The sequence below is a fragment of the Gopherus evgoodei genome, chromosome 2, assembly GCF_007399415.2.
Source record: "Gopherus evgoodei ecotype Sinaloan lineage chromosome 2, rGopEvg1_v1.p, whole genome shotgun sequence".
NCBI lineage: Eukaryota > Metazoa > Chordata > Testudines > Testudinidae > Gopherus > Gopherus evgoodei.
In genome coordinates this window covers 234974943-235002894 of record NC_044323.1, presented here as the reverse complement: position 1 = coordinate 235002894, position 27952 = coordinate 234974943, and the positions used below count along the sequence as shown (strand labels likewise).

At 40.3% G+C, this 27952-nt stretch overlaps 1 protein-coding gene across 1 annotated transcript; it reads left to right on the top strand.

Moving 5' to 3' along the window:
* On the top strand, window positions 1-27942 carry VCPIP1 (valosin containing protein interacting protein 1). The gene is given in 5 exon segments (XM_030553205.1): window positions 1-347; window positions 349-519; window positions 521-2903; window positions 11020-11106; window positions 22290-27942. Coding segments are annotated over 5 exon segments (3639 nt in total). The 5' UTR covers window positions 1-224; the 3' UTR covers window positions 23165-27942.
* The last annotated feature ends 10 nt before the right edge of the window (window positions 27943-27952 follow it).

Genomic DNA, 27952 nt, shown 5'->3' with positions numbered 1-27952 from the left:
GCCTGCGCCATCTGCGTGGAAGGCCGTTGCCTGCAATGCAACGGCCGGGGCAGTGAAGAAGCAGTAAGCGGTGGTACCGGTGGCTTCCGCGTTCCGTGGCGGGGTTGGTGCGCCGCGGTTGGGGAACGGGGCGAAATCCGTCGGGCACCGGGCGTTACCCGAGGCGAGGGGATGAGCTTGTGAGGGGAGAGAAGCTAGGGGTGGAGACTGCCCACTGCGGAGCGATGTCCCAACCGCCGCCGCCGCCTCCTCCGCCTCCTCAGCAGCAGCCCCCGCCGCCTGTCTCGAAAAAGCGGGACCGGCGCATCTTCTCCGGAACCTGCCCGGACCCCAGCTGCCAGGCGCGGCCTGTTCTTCCCGGCCCACGGGCCGCTGAGCAGCGGCAGCATCGAGTGCACGGACTGCGGGCAGCGCCACGAGCAGCGACAGCTGCTGGGGGTGGAGGAGGTGACGGACCCGGACCTGGTGCTGCACAACCTGCTGCGGAACGCGCTGCTGGGGGTGAGCGGCGGGGGCCCCCCCCAGGAAGAACACGGAGCTGGTCAAAGTTATGGGTCTGTCCAACTACCACTGCAAGCTGCTTTCCCCCATCCTGGCCCGCTATGGCATGGACAAGCAAACGGGCAAGGCCAAACTTCTCACCGAGATGAACCAGGGGGATGTCTTTGATTGCGCTCTCCTGGGCGACCGTGCCTTCCTCATCGAGCCTGAGCATGTCGACACTATGGGCTATGGCAAGGACCGCTCCGGCAGTCTCCTTTACCTGCATGACACCCTGGAAGACATCAAGAAAGCCAACAACAGCCAGGACTGCCTGATCCCTGTCCACGTGGATGGTGACGGCCACTGCCTGGTCCATGCTGTCTCAAGAGCACTGGTGGGCAGGGAGCTGTTCTGGCACGCGCTCCGGGAGAACCTGAAGAAGCACTTCAAGGAGAACCTGAGCCGCTACAAGGCTCTTTTCCATGACTTCATCGATGCAGTAGAGTGGGAGGACATAATCAATGAGTGTGACCCTTTGTTTGTTCCTCCAGAAGGTGTGCCATTGGGCCTGCGAAACATTCACATCTTTGGTTTGGCCAATGTGCTTCACCGACCCATCATCCTGCTGGATTCCTTGAGTGGAATGCGTAGTTCTGGAGATTACTCAGCAACTTTCCTCCCTGGGCTGGTACCGGTAGAAAAATGCATGGGAAAAGATGGCATGTTGAATAAACCTATCTGTATTGCATGGAGTAGCTCTGGACGTAACCATTATATTCCTTTGGTTGGAATAAAAGGTGCTGCTTTACCGAAACTGCCTATGAAATTACTTCCTAAAGCTTGGGGAGTTCCTCAGGATCTCATCAAAAAGTACATCAAACTGGAGGAGGATGGTTGTGTGATTGGAGGAGATAGAAGTTTGCAAGATAAATACTTACTGAGGCTGGTTGCTGCAATGGAAGAGGTTTTCATGAATAAGCATGGTATTCATCCCAGCTTAGTAGCTGATGTACATCAGTATTTTTACAGAAGGACTGGTGTAATAGGAGTTCAGCCTGAAGATGTTACTGCAGCTGCCAAAAAAGCAGTGGTGGATAACCGCCTTCACAAGTGTCTAATCTGTGGTGCCCTTTCAGAGCTTCATGTTCCTCCAGAGTGGCTGGCTCCAGGAGGGAAACTGTATAATCTGGCCAAAAGTACCCATGGCCAGCTGAGGCCTGACAAAAATTACAGTTTCCCTCTGAACAGTTTGGTGTGCTCTTATAATTCTGTGAAGGATGTCCTGGTACCAGACTACAGTCTGAGTAGTTTGACTGCTTGTAACTGGTGTCATGGTACCTTGGTGCGTCGTGTCAGGGGAGATGGATCTGTTGTATATCTGGATGGGGACAGAACTAATACTAAATCCACTGGTGGCAAATGTGGCTGTGGATTCAAGCACTATTGGGATGGTAAAGAATATGACAATCTCCCTGAAGCCTTTCCTATTACTTTAGAATGGGGTGGAAGAGTGGTGAGAGAGACTGTATATTGGTTCCAGTATGAAAGTGATACAACCCTTAACAGTAATGTGTATGATGTTGCAATGAAACTTGTTACCAAACATTTTCCTGGTGAATTTGGTAGTGAGATTCTTGTTCAGAAAGTTGTCAATACAATATTACATCAAACTGCCAAAAAGAACCCTGATGATTATACTCCTGTAAATATTGATAGTGCTCATGTGCAAAGAGCTGATGATATACAACAAGGACAAGACTTAGATTTGCAACTTCCAACCAAAATTATTCTTACTGGACAGAAAATGAAAACTTTGCACAAGGAAGAGTTAAATATGAGTAAAACTGAAAGAACTATTCAACAGAACATTGCAGACCAGGCTTCTGTAATGCAGAAACGGAAAACTGAAAAATTGAAACAAGAACAAAAAGGACAACCTAGGACTACTTCCCCTGCTGCTGTTCATGATGGGCCATCATCTGCTCCTGCTACGCCTACAAAGACCCCTTATTCTCCAACTTCTACAAAAGAAAAGAAGATCCGAATAACAACAAATGATGGGCGACAGTCTATGCTTACATTGAAGTCCACAACCACATTCATGGAGCTGCAGGAAAGTATAGCCAGAGAATTTAATATTTCTCCATACTTGCAATGTATTCGCTATGGCTTTCCTCCTAAAGAGCTTCTGCCACCCAAGGAAGGAATGGAGAACGAGCCAGTTCCCTTGCAGCATGGTGATAAAATAACTATAGAGATCTTCAAAGGTAAGGAAGAAGGTAGTCAGTCTACTTCAGCACCCTCAACTCATGCTGTGAAACATGAAGATGTTGCAGTAACCAGTAAAATATCTTCCAAGGAGTTGCAAGAGCAAGTTGATAAAGAAATGTACTCATTGTGTCTTCTAGCAACATTAATGGGTAAGACTAACTTTAATTTGTCTTGTAAGGTATCTATAGTTCATACATTTTTTTAACACAATACAGAAAATACCTTCTACTCTGTGTCTTTGTGGAGCCCTCTCTGAGCTCATTCTGTTTTTCCCCCCTCCAGTCCCTTCTGAAGGTAAAATTTGGTGTATACATAAGTTATCTTCCCAGCCCCACCCAGACTTCAGAGTATTCAAGGATGGATGCAGGCTAAGGGGATGAGAAGAAAATAATTAGACAGCGTTTGTTTAATTGGAAGTTTGGATGCTAGCTAAACTCTTTAATTTTGTAGAGAGATAAAGCCTTTACAGCTTGCCACACAAAAGGTTACACTGGTCAGTGAAGTCAATGCAACATTGCACCTTGGTTAAATTGGTGCAACTTTATATGTAGACTGAGACATAGTGAAGAACAGTAGTTGGGTATTGTAATTGGCTTAATGTAAGCGGAGGAGAAGCAATAGATACCAAAGAAAGAAGCTGAATATATTTGAGTTCCAAATCAACCAGTAGGTAGGAGAAGCTTCACTTGAAAACAATTGAAAAATGTGAATTGGAGGTAGTCATAATGCTAGAAGAAGGGACCCTTCACCGCTTCCTTTTTCTTGTCATCTTATTTTCATTTTTCCTACCTTGACTCAGATGACTCAGGCCTTTTTCAGTGCTTCTCTCACTTCCTGATGTCTAAACTTACTCTTCTGGTGGCTGACGAGAGACTGTTTCTAGTACTGATAGTTTTTATTTTGTCTTTCTTCTATTTATTTCTGTTTTTCTCTTCTGTTCTGCCTCTTTCCCATCTGCTCTGTTTTTGGCCCAGTAATGTACCAGTGTGCTAAGCTGAAATGGCTTTGCATTACTCAGTGCAACAATTCCTTTCACTTATTTTCAGGAAGTACAATGTTCACTGTAGTACATTAGCTGGACAAACACACAGAGTAGTATTTAGAGTGTTTTGTTGGACTGGGCCTTCTCCTTTGCCTGAGGGAATTAGTTTGGCTAACACAAAGTAAAACGTAATATTTAAAAACAAAACGATTTCTTAATCAGTGCAGTGACAGAAGCTTACACCTTATTATTATTTTGATTTCTTAGGAGCCTGTCTACACACAGATCTGTATGATAGCATTTTGAACCACCAGCCAAGACATTAACTTGGCATATGTGCTACAGCCTCAAGGGCCCATTTCGGAATAGTCTAAGTTAAAAACTACTTTCCTTTAAGTTGGAGCCCTAAAATACCCACTCAGAATGTATAACAGGATCCCCAGAAAATACTCTTGAAAATGCAGTGATAACTGACACTCAAAAAAGCACTCTGGCATTCTACATTTGTTCCAGTGACTTCTGTATCAAACTTGCTTTGTTTACAAATAAATATTGTTAAATTGTGAACGCTGCAAGCTTATTCTGGGATCAGAGACTCAAGTTATTCTTTGACGCTCACATCACTAGTTCCAGATTCTGCATTTGGAGCTTGGTTAACAGTTTTATTGATGTACAAGCTAGAAAAAGAATCCAGCTCACTCTCTTATGGCTGTATTAGCTTTTCAGGGTTAATAGAATAAATGGTAGCACACGCTTATTTTTTCTCTTAAAAGCAAACAGCTATGACAGATTACACAGAACAAAGCCACTGAGTAAGAAGCTATTTTTACATAGTCACTCTTCTGATCAAAACCATAATGTTCTTTTTATTCTAATGACTTCTGGAGGGAATTTGTGCTGGCAACTGGCTGCTTGCTACTGTATTACAGCTGTTTCGTTCCATTCATTAATTGATCAGGCAGCTAAGACTTCAAACAATTTTATGAAAACAATTTTAATTTTTCACAGGAAAAGAATGTAAAATATTCTTGGGATGCAGGGGACTGGGAGCATTTCAGGTATGATGCTTTCAGCCATCATGCTGTATGGGGCTATATAAATGATAGTTTCTCAGTTGCCGCTTAGCTACAGTGTTACAAAGTCTGAAGAGTCTGTGCGCCTCATATTACAGAGTGAGAGAATATAGAATAGTATTTGCTTTTGTCAATAAAATCCTATAGACTTGGATTAGATGAGGTAGAGAGAGAAAAGACCTGTCTGAAAATTCTGTTTTACATTTTCATGCTTATAAGGAAAATCCATTTTGGAAAAATCTGTTGCTGATCATTCTGGATGCTGGAAAACTTTTCTTTAACACTGGGGAAAACCATATCCAGGCTTTTTAATGGAAGGAGCACCAGTTCAGCCTATTTGATTGACTAAACTCTGTCTTTCCGGTGCAAGTATTTCTAGATTAACAACTTAATTAAAGATCTTGACAAGCTCTCTCTGGAGCATTTATGCTGTGTTCAACTAACTTCTAAATTGTGATTTTATTTATTTATTTTTTTTTTACAGAGCTTTAAATTGGATACTTTGCATTATTTTGTTTTTGGACTTTTGCTTTACACTTTATATCTGACCTGTGAAAAATTGACTCTGGCTTTCTTCCACGTTTTTGCCTGGCTCAAAATTTAGAACCACACACAGGAACTACATTCTGTTCCCAAAGACCTACTCTAAACACAGAGCTGCCCCGGTTTAACTAAAGGTGTCTTTTAAAACCAATTTACTTTAATCATTGCAAAACCCTTTGTGGACTCTCACAAGCCAGGTTTAAATCTATTTAGATCAGTTTGGCTTGTGCTGGTAAATTAGCAGGTGTTGGATAAGCTGATATAACCAGGTTTAAACTGCTAAGTGTGTCAATATAGGGGCTTGCACTAGTTTAAGTAAACTGATTTTAAAACTGATTTCAGTTAAAACAAGGCAACTTCTTTGTGTAGACAGGCCTAAACTGAAAGTTCAGGTATTTGATTTTTGTCTCATGTCCTCTCCTCCCAGTGTATGAACTGACTGTTGGGGTGTCATTTTTGTGTGTGTGTGTGTGTGTAGGTTAGGCTGTCTCATTTCTGTTGGGGAAAAAAAGCAGTGCATATGCTTCCTGTGAATACAACATTGCCATTCTTGCAGCCATATCTTAAGTTGAAGTGCAGAAGTCTGCTCTTAAGGAATCCATAACCACTGTGTAATCGGCATACTCCAACATATTACTAAGAGTATCATCTCTCATATGTGGAGTCCTGAGGCAGTTTCTAAATCCCATTGCATGATCTGCCAGATTAATAGGCTGTTTCATTAAACCCATCATCTGAGCATTCAAAAGAACCTAACCCAGCAACACAGGACAAATGTATAGATCCCAAAGGTAACTTACTAACTGAATTCTGCCAAACCTAAATACAATACAGAATGAACAGGGCACAAATGTTAGTCATTCTAAATTGCAGGAGGCATGGCAGAAAAAGTATTTTTCACCACGATTAGTAGCCTTGATCTCTAGGTTAATTGATACTGAGGTTAATTTTTGAAGCTCTGCCTTGCTGTAATTAATCAATAATTGCACAAGTGTAAGATGGACTGTATGTACTATGCTTCAGTGGCATTGTTCATACTTCTTGCAATTAGACTCTCTTCATACACAATCTAGATATTTAAAAAAAGAAATAAAAAGGTTTGTTAAATTTAACATGAACAGAATTGCTAGGACCACATCTTAATTAAACTGAAACAGATGTTTTATTTCCTGGCAGTGTTGTGAACTCAGCAAAAATGCTGTAGTGTGTAACAACTGGGAAGCAAAACTGATGAGAGAGAAAGTGAAACTATTAGGATTTTTTTTACTGACAAAGGTTAATATGATATGCTGCATTTATTTTTTGAATAAGGGTGAAAAGTACATTTAAAATGTTCTCTCTTTAAAAATGTTAATGTTAGTAACGCAGTTAAGGGAACACTTAAATGTCATCAGAATATGCCTTTTTATAAAGTGAAGAGCACCTATCTGAATTTAATTTTGCTTTTCTTTATAATGATGCATTAGATAAAACACTAGCCTGTAGCTTAATATTTGGGGATTTTCAAAGGCACCTATGGGAAATAGTCAAATCTTTTTTGTGATTTGGGTTCCTAACTCCCTTATTTTTCTTTAAAAGTCCTAGCCTAAATGAAAATGGGTATCTCTATAAAGCAAGAATATATACTGTATTTTTTTAGCTTTTCAAAAGTTTGGGGTGCACTTAGAGAGGTGAGGAACCATCTGTGACAGGGGTGGGCAAACTTTTTGGCCCAAAGGCCACATCTCGGTATGGAAATTCTATGCTGGGCTGTGAATGCTCAAGAAATTGAGAGTTGGGGTGTGGTTGGGGGTGAGGGCTCTGGCTGGGGGTACGGGCTCTGGGATGGGGCCAGAAATGAGGAGTTCAGGGTGTGGGAGGGGGCTCTGGACCGGGGCCACAGGCTTTGGCTGGGGCTGGGGATGAGGGATTTGGGGGGAAGGAGAATGCTCAGAGCTGGGACCAGAAGGAAGGAGTGGATCAGAGGTGCAGGCTATAGCTGGTGCTGCCTTCAAGCAGCTCCTGGAAACAGCAGCATGTCTCCCCTACGGCTCCTCCATGCCCCATCTGCAGGCGCTGCCCCTGCAGCTCCCATTGGTCATGGTTCTCGGCAGGGGCAGCATACAGAACCATCTGGCTGCCCCTACGCATAGGAGCTGGAGGGAGGACATGCTGCTGCTTCCAGAACCACAGCAGGCACGGAATGAGGCAAGCCCCTGGCTGGAGCGCTGGAGTGGGGCAAGCCCTGGACCCCGCTGTCCAGCCGGCAGGAGCTCGAGGGCCAGATGTGGCCCCCTGGGCCATAGTTTGCCCACCTCTGATCTGTGAGATGGTTCCATGGTCTTTATGATTAGTAAAAACCAGCCAAAGGGACTTTGGCCCCATTGACAATCTCCATCAGTGCTTCACTTGGGATACTAGGTATTTGCTGGCTGGCTTTGAACAGGTATTTAGAATCAAGAAACAGTCTTCTTGATTTGGAATCTCATCAACTACAGCCCTTCTCAAACTTCCTTTTCCTTTTTTTTAGTAGGGGCAGCTTTTTATAGATGCAATATAGCAAGACCTTTAGTTAAGATTGTATAAATATTTTATATTGTAAAGGGCATGTATGAGTTGCATATAACTTCCACCTACCAGGATGAAATTTGCCAGTTCTGGTCTCAGCCAGAGGATGAACTCTGGAAAGTATGTGCAAAAAACACCGTTCAGCCTTTGACTATAAAGAGTAGGGAAAATAGACTTTTTTTTAAAGTGAGTTTAAGAAGTGCAATGGAATTTGTTGAAGTGTTAAATTGTTTAATTTCAAACCATCATAAAAACTGATGGATATGGAAGTATGGCATTAAAGCCATTTTATCTGGTCTATTTTAGTTCATGTACATTCTGCAACTTTATTGATCAAAATTTGGAATATTGCTTGGATTGCTTTGGAACAATCTTGAATTGCTGTCTTTAGAATATCATTATTATTATTAATTTGTATTATCGTAGCACCTAGAAGTCTTAGTCATGGACCAGGACCCCAATGTGCTAGGCATTGTACAAACAGAACAGAAAGACACTCCCTACCCTAAAGAGCTTAGTGTCATAGTTCATGATCATGGCTAAGCTGTGAGTTGTAAAGATCAGATCGTTTTTCTACTAGCTGCTAACATTTTTGTTTGGATAACTTAAGGGCTCGTGTACACTGGCACTTTACAGCACTACAACTTTCTTGCTCAGCGGTGTGAAAAACACCCCCCTGAGCGTTGCAAGTAAAGTGCCATTGTAAACAGTGCACCACGCTGAGAGCTATTCCCCCTCCTAGAGGTGTTTTTGTTTTTTCTTTTTCTCTCCCAGTGCTGTGTTGCAACTAAACAGCATTAAAGCGCTGCCAGTGAAGACGTGCCCTAAGACTTGCCTAGATTTGTGGAGCTTGCATTGCAGGAACTGTGAAATCTTATAATATTATTTCTGCTGAAGGAGTAGTGGCAGCTTCTCTGATTGAAGTGATTGAAAGTATTGTTAAAAAAAGTAGGGGAGAAAATATTTGAACAGAAGCAATAGTGTGTCATCCTGTTTGTTGGCTGAGAGAACCGAGGCTTTCTGCTCAACTCAGTGGCATTTCTATCTATTTGTAACATGATAATTTTTGAACAGTGCATCTGATCAATTCCAGAATTTCAGGGAATGATGTGGGCATCAGTTGTAAGACCCCAATTGATTTTTGTGAAAATCAGAAAAAGCAAAGGGTGGGTGTGGACACATTGAGCATTAGCTTCAACCCCCTCTGCGAGGGTCTATAGATCAAAGATCTGGTTGATGACAGCCATTAACAACTTCTAGCATAAAAGAAACAAGGAGTCTGGTGGCACTTTGAAGACTAACAGATTTACTTGGGCATAAGCTTTCGTGGGTAAAAAAATCTCACTTCTTCAGAGGCATGGAGTGAAAATTACAGATGTAGGTATTATATAATGACACATGGAGAGAAGGGAGTTCCTCTAAAGTGGAGAACCAGTGTTGATAGGGCCATTTCGATCACAAAAGCTTATGCCCAAATAAATGTTAGTCTTCAAGGTGCCACTGGACTCCTTGTTGTTTTTTGTGGATACAGAATAACACAGCTACCTCCTGATACTTGACTTCTAGCACAACAATACCTCACCATCTCAACTCTGCCTCCTTTCCCAATAGGTTTAAAATGCTGCCACTCTACATGATTTTCTCTCCCAAAGAGAGAGAAAAGAAATAAATATGGGAGTGGAGGAGAAAGTGGGACTGGGAGAATGGGACATGTGTGGAGCCCCTGGCTTGAGGGGGTAACATAATGGGTGACACACAGAACACCTGCCATGTGGTAAAGGTAGGAGTTCTTGGGTGGATTGAGAGGGAATTTCAGGGAGTCCCTGAAATTAAGGGGGATGGGATGGTAACACGCATGGAGCTTGTGAACAAGGGAGGGGTGGACATGGAGGAATGCAAGAAGCACCTGGTGTGGGCAATGAGCTCAGCCTAAAGAAGCTATGAAGTGTACGACTCTCTAGTTTACCTTACTTTATGTTTTAGCTTGTATCCCCTACTGGCTGAAAAAGTACTGAAGGGTGATATTTTTATGGCATCTTTCATACATACTGTCTCCCCAAATAACAGATACAGTTAACTTATTTCCTTGGTGCTATTTATTATTTGACATTGCTTCAACTGACAAGATTTGATGGAGAGTTAAGACAGAGAAATATGTGGCTGTTTAGGTTGCAAGATCTGCAGAAGAAGGCTCTTGCACTATCTTTTTCCTTTTTAAGTCTCTGAATACTTTTCCATTTCACTTTTTTAGAACGTTCAGTACCAAGTGAAAAAAGTGAATTAGCTCTCTAAACAAATCAATTGTCCAGTTAAAGTTTGTTTCTGGGCCAGAAGATTGGGTTCAAGTTCCACTCCAGAATTTGGGCAGATACTAAATAATGATAGAGAGGACTTTGGAGCAGAGCCTGGAGCTGGAGTGCAGAGCAGCTCCGGAGCAGTGGAGCTGCAGGTTTTTGCCTGGAGCTGGAGCAGAGCCGGAACACAGCTCCAAAACCCTGCTGATAGGGCAGTAATAATGTCTATTGACCTAGTTGGTCAGAGTACAGTGCTAGTTTAATTGCTTCTCATTCCTGTGAGGCAGGTAAGTGGTTGGCATTCCAGACCCTTGCATGGTCCATGCTAGACTATGCTGCCTCTCTACAGTTCTAAGAGGTGCACTGTTAAAAGTGGCATCCTTTGAATGAGATGTAAAATCATGCCACCTGAGTTAGGAGATGGCTGGGACACCAGGATTAATGTTTCCTTTCTATTTGTGTTCTTAAGTGTAAAGAGTACTTGTGTCTGGACTGTTGGTAACATTTTTCAAAAGGTCCTAAGTTACTTGGGGTGCTAAGTCCTATAATCTTCCAATAAGCCTTAAGTTCCTAAATCCCTTAGACACTCTTGACAGTGCTTAATTTGTAATGAAAGAGGTGCCAGGGCTCAAGCAATTTTTTTACATTCATAACTGATGCAGCAAGCCCAGAGGTGCCAGGGCTATGAACTGCCAAGCCTAGAGGTATTGGGGCTCAGGCCTGGTAAGCCCTGGTATAAATTAAACAGTGACTATTGAAATTTTTACCCTGTGTCATTAAATGTGACAGCTAGTTTCTAACTATTACTCTATTTTTTGTCTTACAGGTGAAGATGTTTGGTCATATGCAAAGGGACTTCCTCACTTGTTTCAGCAGGGTGGGGTGTTCTACAGCATAATGAAGAAAACTACTGGTACAGTTTTTCTAACTTTGAGGTTAAAATTATTAAAATCCGTGGCGTGTATCTTCTCAAATAATTAAGAATGAGAAAATTGATACTGAGGTGTTTGCACCTCAAGCATCTTAAATTTGTATTTTTTAATATAGCCAAGATCTTAAGCTGCACTGCCATAACCCATTGTTTCAATTTAATAATGCCATACCAACTTCTAATGCTCCCTCATTTCTTAGAATAAATTAAATGGAAAAAATTAGTAAAGTACCAAAATGGGGGACAATGCAGAAAAAAGCATGCTATTTGAGAAAATAACATTTTAAACAACATGTTCAGGTTAAAATTATTTAAATCTGTAGGACTTCACGCATCAAACATTTAGATCTGTGACTGCTGAACCATGGAAACTCCAGAGCCTAGGCTTGGAACTTGCATGTGTAGATGCTGATTGTGTCCGAAAAAACAAGGTTTAGCAAGAGTCTTTTTGTTTGCTCTGTTTTTAAAACACAATTAAAATGCACCAGGTACATATTAACTTTCACTAACTTTAACGCAGGAACTGCAATCATATAAACTGAACCAACCAATAGCTGGTTTTCATGGTAGCTTGAATAAATGCCTCTATTTCTTGAAATACTGCTTTGTAACTTTTTAGAGTAGGGATTCTCAACATATGGGTTGTGATTCACAAAAGAGGTTACCAACAGTTGTCTGTAGGATTACAAACTGGCTCCGGTTCTTTTTAGTCATGTGGAGCAGATTTGCTTAGTCACTTGAAATCAATCTTTCTCAATGACGGAAACAACCCTTCTGAATTTCTGCAAGAAACTTTCTCCTTGAAAATGGCATGACACTTGACATGATTCTGAAATTCTTACATCTTACAGGGGGAACCAGCTGTAAGGCACAAAATGAACTCAAACTAGCTATGGGAATAAAGGGAAACAAGAAGACTTTTTATCAATACATTAGAAGCAAGAGGAAGACTAAGGACAGGGTAGGCCCACTGCTCAATGAGGAGGGGGTAACAGTAACGGGAGACTTGGAAATGGCAGAGATGCTTAATGACTTCTTTGTTTCAGTCTTCACTGAGAAGTCTGAAGGAATGTCTAGTATAGTGAATGCTTACGGGAAGAGGGTAGGTTTAGAAGAGAAAATAAGGAAAGAGCAAGTAAAAAATCACTTAGAAAAGTTAGATGCCTGCAAGTCACCAGGGCCTGATGGAATGCATCCTAGAATACTCAAGGAGTTAATGGAAGAGGTATCTGAGCCTCTAGCTATTATCTTTGGGAAATCATGGGAGACGGGGGAGATTGCAGAAGACTGGAAGGGGGCAAATATAGTTCCCATCTATAAAAAGGGAAATAAAAACAACCCAGGAAACTACAGACCAGTTAGTTTAACTTCTGTGCCAGGGAAGATAATGGAGCAGGTAATCAAAGAAATCATCTGCAAACACTTGGAAGGTGGTAAGGTGATAGGGAATAGCCAGCATGGATTTGTAAAGAACAAATCGTGTCAAACTAATCTGATAACGTTCTTTGATAGGATAACGAGCCTTGTGGATAAGGGAGAAGCGGTGGATGTGATATACCTAGACTTTAGTAAGGCATTTGATACAGTTTCGCATGATATTCTTATAGATAAGCTAGGAAAGTACAATTTAGATGGGGCTACTATAAGGTGGGTGCATAACTGGCTGGATAACCGTACTCAGAGAGTAGTTGTTAATGGCTCCCAATCCTGCTGGAAAGGTATAACAAGTGGGGTTCCGCAGGGGTCTGTTTTGGGACCGGTTCTGTTCAATATCTTCATCAACGATTTAGATGTTGGCATAGAAAGTACGCTTATTAAGTTTGCGGACGATACCAAACTGGGAGGGATTGCAACTGCTCTGGAGGACAGGGTCAAAATTCAAAATGATCTGGACAAATTGGAGAAATGGTCTGAGGTAAACAGGATGAAGTTCAATAAAGATAAATGCAAAGTGCTCCACTTAGGAAGGAACAATCAGTTTCACACATACAGAATGGGAAGAGACTGTCTAGGAAGGAGTATGGCAGAAAGAGATCTAGGGGTCATAGTGGACCACAAGCTTAATATGAGTGAACAGTGTGATACTGTTGCAAAAAAAGCAAACATGATTCTGGGATGCATTAACAGGTGTGTTGTAAACAAGACACGAGAAGTCATTCTTCCGCTTTACTCTGCGCTGGTTAGGCCTCAACTGGAGTATTGTGTCCAGTTCTGGGCACCGCATTTCAAGAAAGATGTGGAGAAATTGGAGAGGGTCCAGAGAAGAGCAACAAGAATGATTAAAGGTCTTGAGAACATGACCTATGAAGGAAGGCTGAAGGAATTGGGTTTGTTTAGTTTGGAAAAGAGAAGACTGAGAGGGGACATGATAGCAGTTTTCAGGTATCTAAAAGGGTGTCATCAGGAGGAGGAAGAAAACTTGTTCACCTTAGCCTCCAATGACAGAACAAGAAGCAATGGGCTTAAACTGCAGCAAGAGAGATTTAGGTTGGACATTAGGAAAAAGTTCCTAACTTTCAGGGTAGTTAAACACTGGAATAGATTGCCTAGGGAAGTTGCGGAATCTCCATCGCTGGAGATATTTAAGAGTAGGTTAGATAAATGTCTATCAGGGATGGTCTAGACAGTATTTGGTCCTGCCATGAGGGCAGGGGACTGGACTCGATGACCTCTCGAGGTCCCTTCCAGTCCTAGAGTCTATGAGTCTATGAGTTTATAAGTGTTAAGAGTATGAAAATCCCATAGAATCTGGAGCAAATGACACCTCCATTGTGACCACCCATTCTTCCCCCTCAAAGTACTGATTCACTGGAACGTTAGCACTTCAGAGTCTGCAGCTGCATTTTATACTGCTTCTTAGGATGCAGAAGAAACCAGCAGTGAAGAGGCAAACCCTACCACGGATGGCCAATAGAACACTGTTTGGGGCCTTTTCTGTAACTTCCCTACATTCTTACTAAGAGAAGTACTGTGCTCAGATGCCATAGTGATGGGCACAATGTAGGAACCTAAAGTTAGTTTACATGACTAAATAATATTTATTTTAAAACTTAATCTGGGTATAATAAAGTAATTGTGTATGGATTATTTCCAATAGCAACAAAGAGTCCTGTGGCACCTTATAGACTAACAGACGTATTGGAGCATAAGCTTTCGTGGGTGAATACCCACTTCGTCAGATGAATGCCATTCATCTGACGAAGTGGATATTCACCCACGAAAGCTTATGCTCCAATATGTATGTCTGTCAGTCCCGTGGCACCATATAGACTTTGTTGCTTTTTACAGATCCAGACTAACACGGCTACCCCTCTGATACTTTCTAATAGCAGTAAGCCTGGTAATTGTGTAAAATATTTTGAGGTTATGAAGGTTCATAGCTGTTTCCAGGCAAAATTATACAGTCATGAAGGATGTTACCCAGAGTTAAGCTTTCATTCTAAAATTGTCTCTGTACAGCTATGTATAGAGTCCTACCAAATTCATGGGCTATTTTGGTCAATTTCATAGTCATAGGATTTCAAAAATCGCAAATTTCATGATTTCAGCTATTTAAATCTGAAATTTCACGGTGTCATAATTGTAGGGGTCCTGACCCAAAAAAGAGGTGGAGGAGGGGATGGGTGACAAGGTTATTATAGGGGGGCTTGCAGTACTGCTACCTTTACTTCTGTACTGCTGCTGGCGGTGACACTGCCTTCAGAGCTGGGCAGCTGGAGAGCGGTGACTGTTAACTGGGAGCTCAGCACTGAAGGCAGAGCCAGCAGCAGCACAGATGTAAGGATGACATGGTATAGCTTTGCCACCCATACTTCTACGCTGCTGCCTGCAGAGCTGGGCCATCGTCAGCAGCCGCCACTCTCCGGCTGCCCAGCTCTGAAGGCTGCAGCACAGAAGTAAGGGTGGGATGGTATGGTATTGCCACCCTTGTTTCTGTGCTGCTGCTGGCAGGGCGCTGCCTTCAGAGCTGGGTGCCTGGCTCTGAAGGCAGTGCAGAAGTAAGGGTGGCAATACTGTGATGCCCCTAAAATAATCTTGCAATTCTCCCTGCAACTCCCTTTTGGGTCAGGACCCCCAATTTGAGAGAGAAACTGGTTTTCCCCCATGAAATCTGTATAGTACAGGGTAAAAGCACACAAAAGACCAGATTTCATTTTCCGTGATGTGTTTTTCATGGCCACGAATTTGATAGGGTCCTAGCTATGTATCTCCAGTTAAGCTTCCTGAGCTGCATAAATAAGGAAAATAGTTTCTGTATGTTAGCTGCTCTTCTTTGCTGAATGCAAGATAACTGAGTTTAAGTGTCATGGTTTTCATAACTTTGCATGGCATGAGGCTGCAGACTGAGGAAATAGTGACTTTTTTTTCATATATAGAGGCTTTCAAAGTTCTGTTCATGCTCTGAAATGCATAGGTGATATTGTTAGTTCGTTTCCATATATGAAGTGGATGTTCTTGTATTGTTGGAAAATGCCAATAATCTGACGAGCTAAAGACCAAGAAGATAGAACAAATTTATATTCTTCAGAAACTAATTTTAGAATCTGAGAAAACAGTTGTCTACAAGTGAAATAATGTTTCCTTTTGAGAAGTTATGCTATTAATAGTACCTGATTCACTTTAAGTTCCTTCTCTGAAATATTAGGCTTTTCTTACCCAAATCTTTGCACTCACAGTACAACTTAGTTCTTGTGGTGCCATCTACAGTGTAGCACTCACTCTTCTGCTTTCTCACCACTTGATTTATTTCTAGATTCTGTTTTACCAGTCTCAGCTAAACTCTTGATTCTGGGTTGAAACAGCTGTACCACATCAATCATCTCTTCATTGTATGTTAAACACACTTTTATCATAGGGTATAGAAAATTGTTTTTGCTTTGAGACAACCCTGCAACAATGAGCGTGATTTATGATTAATAAAGACTGTACACAACTCATCCCATTCTCTTCTACAGAAATCTGTAAAGTTCATTAATACTTCAGTGATACTTCATACCCACTATTTTCAGCTTAATTCTTAGTCTTGGCACCAACAACTAGTAGACAAGTATCTTATGACAATATGTTTCTTTCTGGTTTTCCATCTTTCTGCATGCTTAATCTGTGCTGTGAAGAATGGTATATTGTGTGTAGCTAGTGAATTTGTTCTAACAATGGCTAATGGAGAGGACATTTCTGGGCAATTATAGAATCACAGAATCGTAAGAATGCAAGGTACCTCAAGAGGTCTAGTTCAGTCCCCTGCGCTCATGGCAGGACTAAGTATTATCTAGACCATCCCTGACAGGTGACTTTCTAACCTGCTCTTAAAAATCTCCAATGACAGAGATTCCACAACCTCCCTAGGCAATTTATTCCACCTTAGAAAAAGCTTCCTGTCAGGGTGGTTAATGTTCAATCTATGCCACCCTTGCTGCAATTTAAGTCCGTTGCTTCTTGTCCTATCCTTAGAGGTTAAGGAGAACAATTTTTCTCCCTCTTTCTTGTAACAACCTTTTTATGTATTTGAAAACTGTTATGTTTCTGTTATCATGTCCACTATCTATCTTCTCTTCACCAGACTAAACACACACCATTTTTTCCATCTTCCTTCATAGGTTGTTTTCTAGACCTGTAATCATTTTTGTTGCTCTTCTCTGGACTTTCTCCAATTTGTCCACATCTTTCCTGAAATGTGGCACCCAGAACTGGACACAATACTCCAGTTGAGGTCTAATCAATGCAGCACAGAGCAGAAGAATTACTTCTTATCTTGTTTACAGCATTCCTGCTAATACATCCCAGAATGATGTTTGCTTTTTTTGAACAGTGTTACACTAGTGACTCATATTTAGATTGTGATCCACTATGACCCCCAGATTCCTTTCTGCAGTACTCCTTCCTATGCAGTCATTTCCCATTTTGTATGTGTGCAACTAATTGTTCCTTCCTGAGTGGAGTGTTTCGCTTTTGTCCTTATTGAATTTTATCCTATTTACTTCAGATCATTTTCCAGTTTGTACAGAGCATTTTGAATTTTAATCTATTCTCCAAAGCACTCGCAACCTCTCCAAGCTTGGTATCATCTGCAAACTTTACAAGTGTACTCTCTGTGACATTACCTAAATCATTGATGAAAATATTGAACAGAACCAGACCCAGAAATGCAAGACTCCACTTGATATGCCCTTCCAGCTTGTCTGTGAACCACTGATAACTATTCTCTGGGAATGGTTTTCCAACCAGTTATGCACCTACCAATGCTTAATTTGTAATGAAAGAAGTGCTGGGACTCAAGCAGTTCTTTTACATTCATAACTGACGTGCCAAGCCCATTGGTGTTGGGGCTATGAACTGCCAAGCCTAGAGGTGCTGGGGCTCAGTCCTGGCAAGCCCTGGCACAAATTAAGCACTGGCACCCACCTTCGAGTATCTCCATATAGGTGGTAATTCCATAGTTCGTTTATGAGAAGGTCATGTGAGTCCATATTAAAAGGCTTTCTAAAGTCAAGATATACTGTATCTACCGCTTTGCTCCTATCCACAAGGCTTGATACCCCGTCAAAGAAAGCTGTTAGGTTGGTTTGACACTATTTGTTCTTGACAAATCCATGCTGACTGTTACTTATCTTTTAGGTGTTTGCAAATTGATTGCTTAATTATTAGTTCCATTATGTTTCCGGGTACTGAAGTTAAGCTGAATTGTCTGTAATTCCCCAGGCTGTCCTTATTCTCCTTTTTCTAGATTGGCACTATATTTGGCCTTTTCCAGTCCTCTGGAATTTTTCTGGTCTTCCATGACTTTTCAGAGATTATCGCTGATGGCACAGATATCTCCTCAGTCAGCTCTTTGAGTATTCTAGGATGTATTTCATCAGGCCCTGGTGACTTGAAGACATCTAACTTGTCTAAGTAATTTTTAACTTGTTCTTTCCTTATTTTATCCTCTGATCCTATCTCATTTTCACCGACATTCACTATGTTAGACGTCCAATCACTACTAACCTTTTTGGTAAAAACGGAAACAAAAAAATCGTTTAGCATTTCTGCCATTTCCACAGTTCCTCATATTGTTGTTCCTCCCTCGTTAATAAACACCTGGAATTGAGGGCCTGCGATAAAGCCAAACACCAGCTGGTGAGTAACTGACAGGAAATGCCTGACCCAGAAGTCACTATTGCCAACTAAGGAAACATGAAATGAAAGTGAGTGGAGAGACAACTTTTGTATTTGAATGTTGCTGCATTGCCATGAATTATTTTTCTGGTATTAGTGTCTAAGAAGGTAGGCAAATAGGATAAGTATCAACATTATATTACAAATAGTGCTTTGAAGTGGTATGGATATTTTAAATTGCTATGGTCATGTAATTAGTAATACACAGTGAAGGAACTTATGCCTTTGTGCGGGCTAGAGAAGTTAACGCTGTAATTTTTGTATCAGTTCAAATGAGAAACAGCAGTGCACATATTTTTAAGTTCTGTAAGTGATAGTAATACAAAATCAAGTTTTATAGTGGAGTATAGCTATGGTTAATCTCTCAGATCCTGTCCATGGCCTTCAAACTGCAGGACCACCTATTCAGAGTAAATCGTTTGCTATGGAAACATTCTTAAGACTAGATGAAAGTTGCAGAACCAGTTAAGAAAGAACTCAAGCATATGAGCTGTTTCTTGAACTGCATAGCTTCATATTTCATCAGATTTACCTCTGGAACAATCCTGTCATCCTGAAATGGGTGTGATGACTCTGGGTCCATATACACTACAGATGACTGATCTTCAGTGAGTTAGGGAAGAACCCATTCAAGTTGAGAGATTTGGGAAATATGAGCATGTGCATTAGATGCCTCTTATTTTAATCTCAAGAACCTGACACTATTGGTGTGTGTGCGTGTATATAAATCCAGGTTTGTTAAGTCTGACTGCATTGTAGGAAAGATAGAGATGTTTAATTCCTGAAGCCCTTAGAGGCTACTGAGGAGGATAGCAATTTGAGGCCAAATTCTGCTCATGGGTATATGTGAAGGTGTGTATCTCCCACTGGCATCATGGGAGCTGTGTGCATGTAATTTTTTTAAGACTGAATTTGGCTTGCCATCTCTCTGCAGCTGCAGGTCTCTGGACCAGTTGCAATGGAGGGTATTTTCAGCCAGATAGGCCCTTATATTGACTGACTTGATCAGTAATAAGTGATCAACTTTTTATACTTGTCATTGTCTTTTCAGTGTTCAGTGTTAATGAATTTAATATATTTAAAATGATTTTTTGTTGATGCTCCCCAAATACTTGCTTGACTTCATTCTGTTTGAAATAAGGAAATTGTGGTTTTTCATATTTTTCTACCTTGAATAATTTCTGCTTTTTTCCTCAAGAATTACAAGAGAATATAAAGAAAATGCCAGAAATATGCCAATTTTTAGCGCTTTTCTGATATTGTAAATTTTGTAGGTCTATTACGAGAATTGCAGTGAACAGAACTGGCTTAGGCAGTGCTGCAAAGTCTTCATTGGCGGATGGTCCCTAAGGCACAGGGCCCGACAAGCACTAATTGCTGTCTTATTGCTCACAGTCCAGCATTGCATGCAACACAGAATAGCTCATGCAAGTCTGTTCTGTGGTGACAACTAGACCACTCTGAGAGATTGGGATGTATCCCCTTCTTTCATACAACGGCTTGGAAGCTCAATCAAAACGACTGCATGGTGTTCCAGCCTTGCTTGAACCAGCCGTGGCAGGAACACTGCAGAATCAGATGGGCAATGGAGCAGTAGATTACCAAACATAGTTTTATAACACAAGTCATGTTTCTTAAAAAAAACCCAAACCCCCCCCCCCCACAACTTTGTAGGCTCACTGCATGTAGTGGACTGAGACGTCATTCTGTGACTGTGACATTTCTCTTTCTAAGAAGAAGATATTTAACTATTAAAATCCATATTCTTGAGGCCCAAATGCTGTCGGGAACAGAGCTTACTAAAATCCTCCCATAAACCCAGTAATATAGAAACCTTCCTGATAGCACACACTCTGTGCACTCCTACTTCTAGTGACTGAGGGTACGTCAACAATGCAGTTAAAAACCTGCAGCTGGTCTGTGCCAGCTTATCTGAGCTAAGGGGCTATTTAATTGTGATATAGATGTTCTGGCTCAGGCTAGAGCTTGAGCTGTAGGACCCTGCCAGGTGGGAGAGTCCCAGAGCTTGGGCAACTGCCTGAGCCGGAATGTCTACACTGCAGTTAAACAGTTCCGTAGTCTGAGCCTGGTGAACTCAAGTCAGCTGGCACAGGTCAACTGCGGGTGTCTAACTGCAGTGTAGACATACCCTTGTCAGTTGCTAGATCTTTATATCTACTACAGGTCTCTAACTGGGAAAAACTGACTAAAATTTTTGACATTTTACCTCTGTCTGACCTCAGTTTATAGTTAATCTTATTTCAGATTGCTGTCTCCTTGTAATACTCATCTGGAAATGTGTCATGTTCTTGTGGGCTCATGCCATTCTATATTGAACACTTGCATGTTTTAGTCCACTGGTTCTCAACCTTTTTTGGACCAGGACCCATTTGTAAACACTGATGGCCAATACTGACCCAGTAAATAGCTTAAGTAGAAAACACAAGTATTTTGGCCCATAATACTTATTACCCATTACATGTAATAATAACAATAGAAATAATAAGTTAAAGCTGCTGCCAGCAGCAGCACAGAGGCAAAGGTGGCAATACCATACCACCCAGCCAGCAGCTGCTGCTTTCCATCTGCCCAGCTCTGAAGGCAATACCACCACCAGGAGAAATAAGGGTGGCAATACTATTGGTATGCACAGTGTTAACATACGGTAAAGCACAAGTGGCATCTATTTTTTTTTTAAAAGTGTCCTAAGATGAACTATTTTTAAAGTTTGTTGGCAACCTTTCATACGTTCTTGTGACCCATTTTTGGGTCACGGCCCATCGGTTGAGAAACACTGTTTTAGACTATCCCCAACTCAACCCTGCCTTACTAGTTATTTAATATTAACTTAATCTAAACCAAAAGCAGTGTTAGGATCCTGTAGATGCTCTTATAAAACTGGCTGCTTTAACCTAACCTGTGTTGCCTCTATACACAAGACACTAGAACAATTTAAGGAAAACTGGATCTCTTCAAAATTGCTAGAATTTCAGAAAACGATTGTATGCTGTGATCTGTATAACTCTTCCTTGCCCTGTGAAGATGGTCTTCTGATACTTGAGGATTCTCCCTTTTTGTCAATCTTTTTATTCATCCTCGTGTTGTGGTAACTATTGCTCCTGCTAATATGACACTCTTAATCTTCTGTTTAGCACTGACGATGCGATCAGTGCTGTCTGATTTATAAAGACAGAAATCCTTGCTCCAAAGAGTTCACAATCAGAGAGAGAGAGTACTAAAAGACCCTGGATCAAATTTCTAAAAGTATCTAAGTCCCATTTTCAGAAGTGATTTGGGCATGTAGGGGCCTATGTCATATTGACTTTCATTGAAATTTAGGATCCTTAGTCACTTTTGAAAACTTCACCTTCTGCTCCTAAAACACTAGATAGGATTCTCAGTGGGGGACATCCTCCAGACACTCAGCATGTTACCTAAAAAGCATTACCCAGCCTTTGGCATACAGACTTGAACTCTAATCTTGTGTGGTAGTACATACTCTGCCACTAAATCAGAGTCAGCTTCTTGAAACTTAGAACTTGTGTTCAAAAGCTGCATTATTTAAAAATGAAGTAATTTCTGAAAATAAATTCCCTGCCCTGAAATCAGCTGTTTGCAGCCTATCCATTAGTTGCCTTGGTTCTTAGCATTTATTAGACTCTTGGAAGCATATTCTGCAGCTTTCAGCTTCATACCTCGCCATCTCTGTGGAGTAAACAAACACCTTACAGTTGTATATCTTGCCATGTATTCTTTGTTCCAACCTGTTGTGGTGCATCTTTGTGTGTTTGCTGTAGAGCAGCACAGAATGTTTACTTCTAACATGGTGGTCACTGCAGGCAAAGCCTGCATAAATCGTCTGATCACACTTGAATAGGTCTACTGTAATCACTTTACCGTTTTCTGATACCGTAACTAATATTTTGAATTTTACTGCATAATATAAATGTTTTTAGAAAAAATGGTCTGACTTAATAACACTATTGATTTTCCCCCTATCTTTTCTGTAGGCCTGGCTGATGGCAAGCACTGTACTTTTCCATATCTGCCTGGTAAAAACTTTGTGTATAATGCAGCAGAAGATAGATTAGAGCTGTGTGTGGATGCTGCTGGGCACTTCCCTATTGGTCCTGATGTTGAAGACTTGGTTAAAGAGGCAGTAAGTCAAGTACGAGCAGAGGCTACTTCAAGAAGCAGGGAAGCGAGTCCTTCACATGGACTTCTGAAATTAGGTAGCGGTGGAGTAGTAAAAAAGAAGTCTGAGCAACTGCATAATGTAACTGCATTTCAAGGAAAGGGCCACTCACTAGGAACTGCATCTAGTAGCCAACAACTTGATCAGAAATCCAGGGAAACACCACTTTTAAGAAAGCATAACACAGAAACAGACTTCAATCTCAGTCCCACTAAAATAGAGCCTTCTATATTCACAGCTGCTTCTGGTAACAGTGAGCTTATCCGCATAGCTCCTGGAGTGGTGACAATGAGAGACAGCAGGCAGCTTGACCCTACCTTGATTGAGGCACAGCGAAAAAAGTTACAGGAAATGGTTTCTTCTATTCAGGCATCAATGGACAGACACCTGCGGGATCAGAATGCAGAGCAGTCAGCATCTATCGATTTGTCACAAAGGAAAGTAGAAGCGGTGAATTCATCACCTAAAACTGGCAGTGTTCAGGCTAATTTGCCAGATTCTTTTTCTGTAACAGGTGGCACTGAACATTCAAATACAGAAACAACTGCTGGCAACATGGTAAATTCAATGGGAGCAACATTCCACACAAGACCTAAAGCGCAAAAAGGAAATTCTGTTGAGGAGGCTGAGGAGATGGATAGTCAAGATGCAGGGATTGCTAATACAACTGAGCCGATGGATCACTCTTGATTGGTTGAAAGCTGATAAGGATAGCTGTTCAAATGTAATATTTGTTGGCTGGGCCATATAAAATGATTAGTCATTAAATCTTGTATGTTTCGAACACTATATCTTCTTATCCAGTGCATGATAGCAAGTGTGTGACTGGCAATAGCTTTTAATATTCCATGCTGCTGCCCAGGCTGATTCTCAGTGACCTGTAAATTAGCTATTAGAGAATGCACTGAGATGAATATCTGCTGTAGATGTGGGTTATTGAAAGTTCTTTGTAATTTTAATTCCATGAAAGTCTTAAAATTTAAGCCCATGTGAGATTCTTAGTGCTAGTGTAAGATTACCAAAAAGGCTAGAACAGAGCAAAAATACAAAATTGACAATGTTAATGTGTTATCCCAGAAGTCTGTGTCCACTCAAAATTATAGTGTAAACAGACATTTACATTAATTTCAGAAGAGCAACTGAAATTAAATTGTATGTTAAACTTCATAAAACAATATATACAACACTTTAATTACATGATGCTGGCATTCCCTTAGATTTAAACACTTTTGCAGCCATATTCCTGTAAGTGCTTGTCAGAACCTTGGGATAAGAGTAACTATAATTAAGCTCTCTTTATCTTCTGCATATTGTCAGTTTGAGCAAGATTAGCAAAAAGGCTACTTAGTATAAGATGAAGACAAAGCGAATGCGGTGCAGTTACGCATGGCTGTCTGAGCCAACACAGCCATTTCATTGTTTTCGTAGTAAGTGATAGCATGCACTTTTTTGCCATGCAATTTTTTTGATATTGGGTATGGGGGAGAGAGGTTGGAAAGTGTTGTAAGAAGTTACAACAGCTCAATAGCAAATCAATTCTTAAAGATTTTGATTATTAGTACTGGTAAATGGTGGCTATAGTTAAGTAATGGCTAATATTTTCAGAGCATGAGGAATTAACAGAATTAATTAGGAAGAAATAGCTCTTGAATTAGTTGCATTGTTCTAAAATGTTCTCCAGTGATAGTTGAGCTTCTGGAAGCTCATTTTTTAAACTCCATGGAAACAGGAAATATGTACTATTTCAATGCCCATAAAGACTACTGTTTCTATTGGCATCTCTGCAGTTTGTGATGCAAATTTCCCTGCATCAGTTCATGATAAAGCTGGTATCTGCTTAAGTAGCATATTCATCAGATCTACAGTGCTAGTTCTTAAGAAGCAGCCACTGTGCGTGCTACATAAAGATGGAATGTGTATCTTTGCCTTCTACTTTCTATATTCCTATTTTAAGTGCATTATTGCTGCTTCCTCTGATTTAAGCTAAAATGGATTAGGTAAAAGGTGTTAAAACAGCCTCAAAGGAATTTACAACATTTAGATCTTGAAGTCTGTTTGTGTACACACGTGGGTTTTTACTAGTTCCACAGATATTAAGTTTTTATTATAAACATGTTTGTATTCAGAAAAATATCTCCTTACTTTTTACATTTATAGTCACATCAACAGAAACAAATTCTAAGCACTGTTATGACAGAATGCCTTGCTTAAGGGAGGTCATATTTTTTTATATGGAAAAGTACCTGAAGCAAATCACTTAAAATATAGTCCCAATTTAGTTAAATTACTAGTAATTAAAACATCATATATTGGTTTCTCTTTTCATACAGGGAACAAATATTTAATAAGGTAGTGTATTACTTACATATGAAACATAAAAATCACTTTTCATTAATAAATGCTAATTTAAAAGATATTCTTTTGCTAACTTTGCAATCTCAACCAAATAACTATAAGTGAAGTAAACTTGGCACCAAAATTGACCTCTCTGGTGTATTGATTAACTGACAGTGCTTATCCAATGAGAAATAGGATGCACATGCAGCAGCTGGAAGCTTGCCATAGCCTCAGATGTTGTATTACTGTCCATTGCTGCAGCCTAGCTGTTTGGAGGCTGGAGACAAAGCACACGCTTCCACATGGTGAGAGGTGTTCCCAGAAATCACTATAAATGAGCAGGGGTTGAGAGAAGAGGTATGTGGGTGGCTTTGGATTTTAGTGAATCTAGCTGATATAAGAATTTCTTAAACACACACTGAAATCTCTTCAGGGAAAAGGAGAGAGAAATCTTCCCCATAAGTAAAGTATGTGTAGGGTGTTGGGGGAGAATGAGGTATTGTCATGCATTTTTAAATTTATTACACCCCATTCTTTCATAATCCTATTCAGAGGGATGGTGTGTACCTGTCAGCGACCTATTGCATTTTCTGGGGGACTGCACAAGTAGGTGTATGTGCACATCTTATTGCTTGAAGAGGAAGACTTTGACTTTGATTTTGTTTGGTTTATTTTGTTAAATCTTTCCACACATCTGTACTATGTGAACCGAAATGACATAGATGCAGGTTATTCATTCTTTGGTTTTGGCCCACAATTAGTGTCATGTGTCTGGGACCCGTCAAAAATCATGGCTCTCAAAAACCTTCACTTTGTAAAATAAAGAAATATGAAGAAGGTATAGTTAAATGTTCAGAAAACTCCAGGATGCATGAGAAGTGTAATTGAAGCTCATTTTTTAGCTTGATGTGAGCTCCCCATGTTTCATGCAGGCTTGCAATAAATGTGCATATTACTTTGCAGTTTTCTTTTATTTCATTTAACTTTCTGATGCATTTAAACAGATGCATTTAATTTCCAACATATCCAAAATGAAGTTAGATTTCATCTACACCTTGGGGAGGTGTGTATCCGTATGAAAGAAAATAAATAAAGAGCACTGAAACTTGTAAGTTCGGGAGAGCATTTCATTTGAACTCTAGCAGGCCTAACAGAAGCAAATATAGTTTGAGAGATATACGTGCCTGTTTTTCTGCCACTTGTGTGCTTTGTCATCTTTCCCTAAGAGACTCAGGAAAATGCTGGGGGTAGGGGAGCATGCTGGTGGGAGGAGAGCTTTAGTAAAATAATAGTGGTGACTAAAGCTGTGTGACTAGGGCTTCTCTCTAAAGGTGCAAAGATCAGTCAGTATTGTTTATCATCAGGCCCACTAGTACTTACTACAGAGTCACCAGTGTGAAATTCAGTTGCGGTTCCCACATTTTGGGACAATTTACCAGTTATTGTCCTAGCCAGAGCCTGCCAACTTTTGCTCAGTGTGCACAACAAATTAGACTAAGTTTTGGAGCATCCCAAGCTCCGTTGCTGGTTAATGTATGTAATTTGAATGAGAGGCAAGGCAGGCAGTGGCAAATGCCAGAGCCCAGTGCAAAGACTTGCTAACATAGAGATTGAAATCCAGACTATTGGACAAATGCTTTTGAATCAATATCGGTATACATACTAGAAATCACTGGAGTACAGCATGCAGTTAGCTTTCCAGACAAATGCAAGATATTAACAGTATTGTTATAATGGTTGGCTATGAATAAGTACTTGCTACTGTGTTATATTTCTCTGGGAATTAATATTTGAATTTCATTGCTTGAGTGAAGTAGAGATTTATGTACCTTTCTTAAGATGCTGTATTAGTTACTATAATATATTCTTTGGGACAACTTCCCTTTGCAATCACAAAGACACTCATTCATACTGGTGGATTTTTGTTGTTGTTGAGCTTTTCAAGTTTAAATAGTGTCATCAGATGTAAAAATAGATCAGAACTTAGTCTGATCTTATTTGAAATTAAAGGCAGTCCTTTATTTTACACATCTGTTTATTGTGTGGTTTAATAGTTATGTGGAATTTTTAAAACCACAGATCAAGCATGTGAACATAACAGTTCTTTGTAAGGATGATATTTAGGTATGGCTGTAAGGATGATATTTAGGTATGGCTGTATACAAGGTTTCTGTAGCCTCCAAGAGAATACTCTAGCAAACTTCACAGAAGTACACTGGCTCAAAGCTGTGTGCTAACTCCATACAAAGGGTATATATATATATATATATATATTTTTTTTTAAACCAAGGTGTTTAATTTAAAATCTTCAAAATATAGTTAAAAAAGGGAGGATGGGGGGAACTATACTGCCCCCTAAGACTAGCTCACTAATTCTGCCTTTTCTTTGGAACACACTGAAATGCTGGATATTACAATTCAGAATTCAATATTTAGAAGTACGGGAGTTTCAGCGCTATGCTCCAGCATAAGTGAACAAAATGTGAATGAGGAAAATGCCATTGTTGTACATTTGTTTGGCACCTGACAATTTTTTTAAATTATGGAGTCTACATACATTTGTAGTACAATATTAACATGAAGTTGAGCCTCCTGTTTAAGAACACCGGTCGTGATCTGTTTAACGTTGTTTTGCTTGTGAATATCAGTTATTGAGTATTTAAAATTTTAAAATGTTGCATAAAATCTGTAGAATGCAGAATTCCCTCTAAGCCCTAGAGCAATAAAAGATTGAAACATGATTGGTATTTTCAGATTTATTTTATTTTTAATGAAGATTTTTGCCAAGAAACTAAAAAGAGTGCACTATTTGGAGGTAATGCTATTTAAAGTATGTATAAATAAGCATTAAAAGTGTGTATATATATAGAAAACAAATCTTTTTAAACAGTAAGTGCTTTACATGTTGAATTAAAAATAAATTAGCATAAGACATTGTACCATCTTCACAGCACTGGCTGTTATCCAGCACATTTTGGTTTGTTTTATTTGTGATTCTTGTACTAATTACATTTGGTTTTTATCTGTAATGTAACAATAGTGTATTATAACAGTATATAGTGTACTATACTACACTTCACTGTACAGTATTTGGAATTTTCTTTGCTATATTAAAACTAAGTTAAAAAGTCTGCTTCTGCT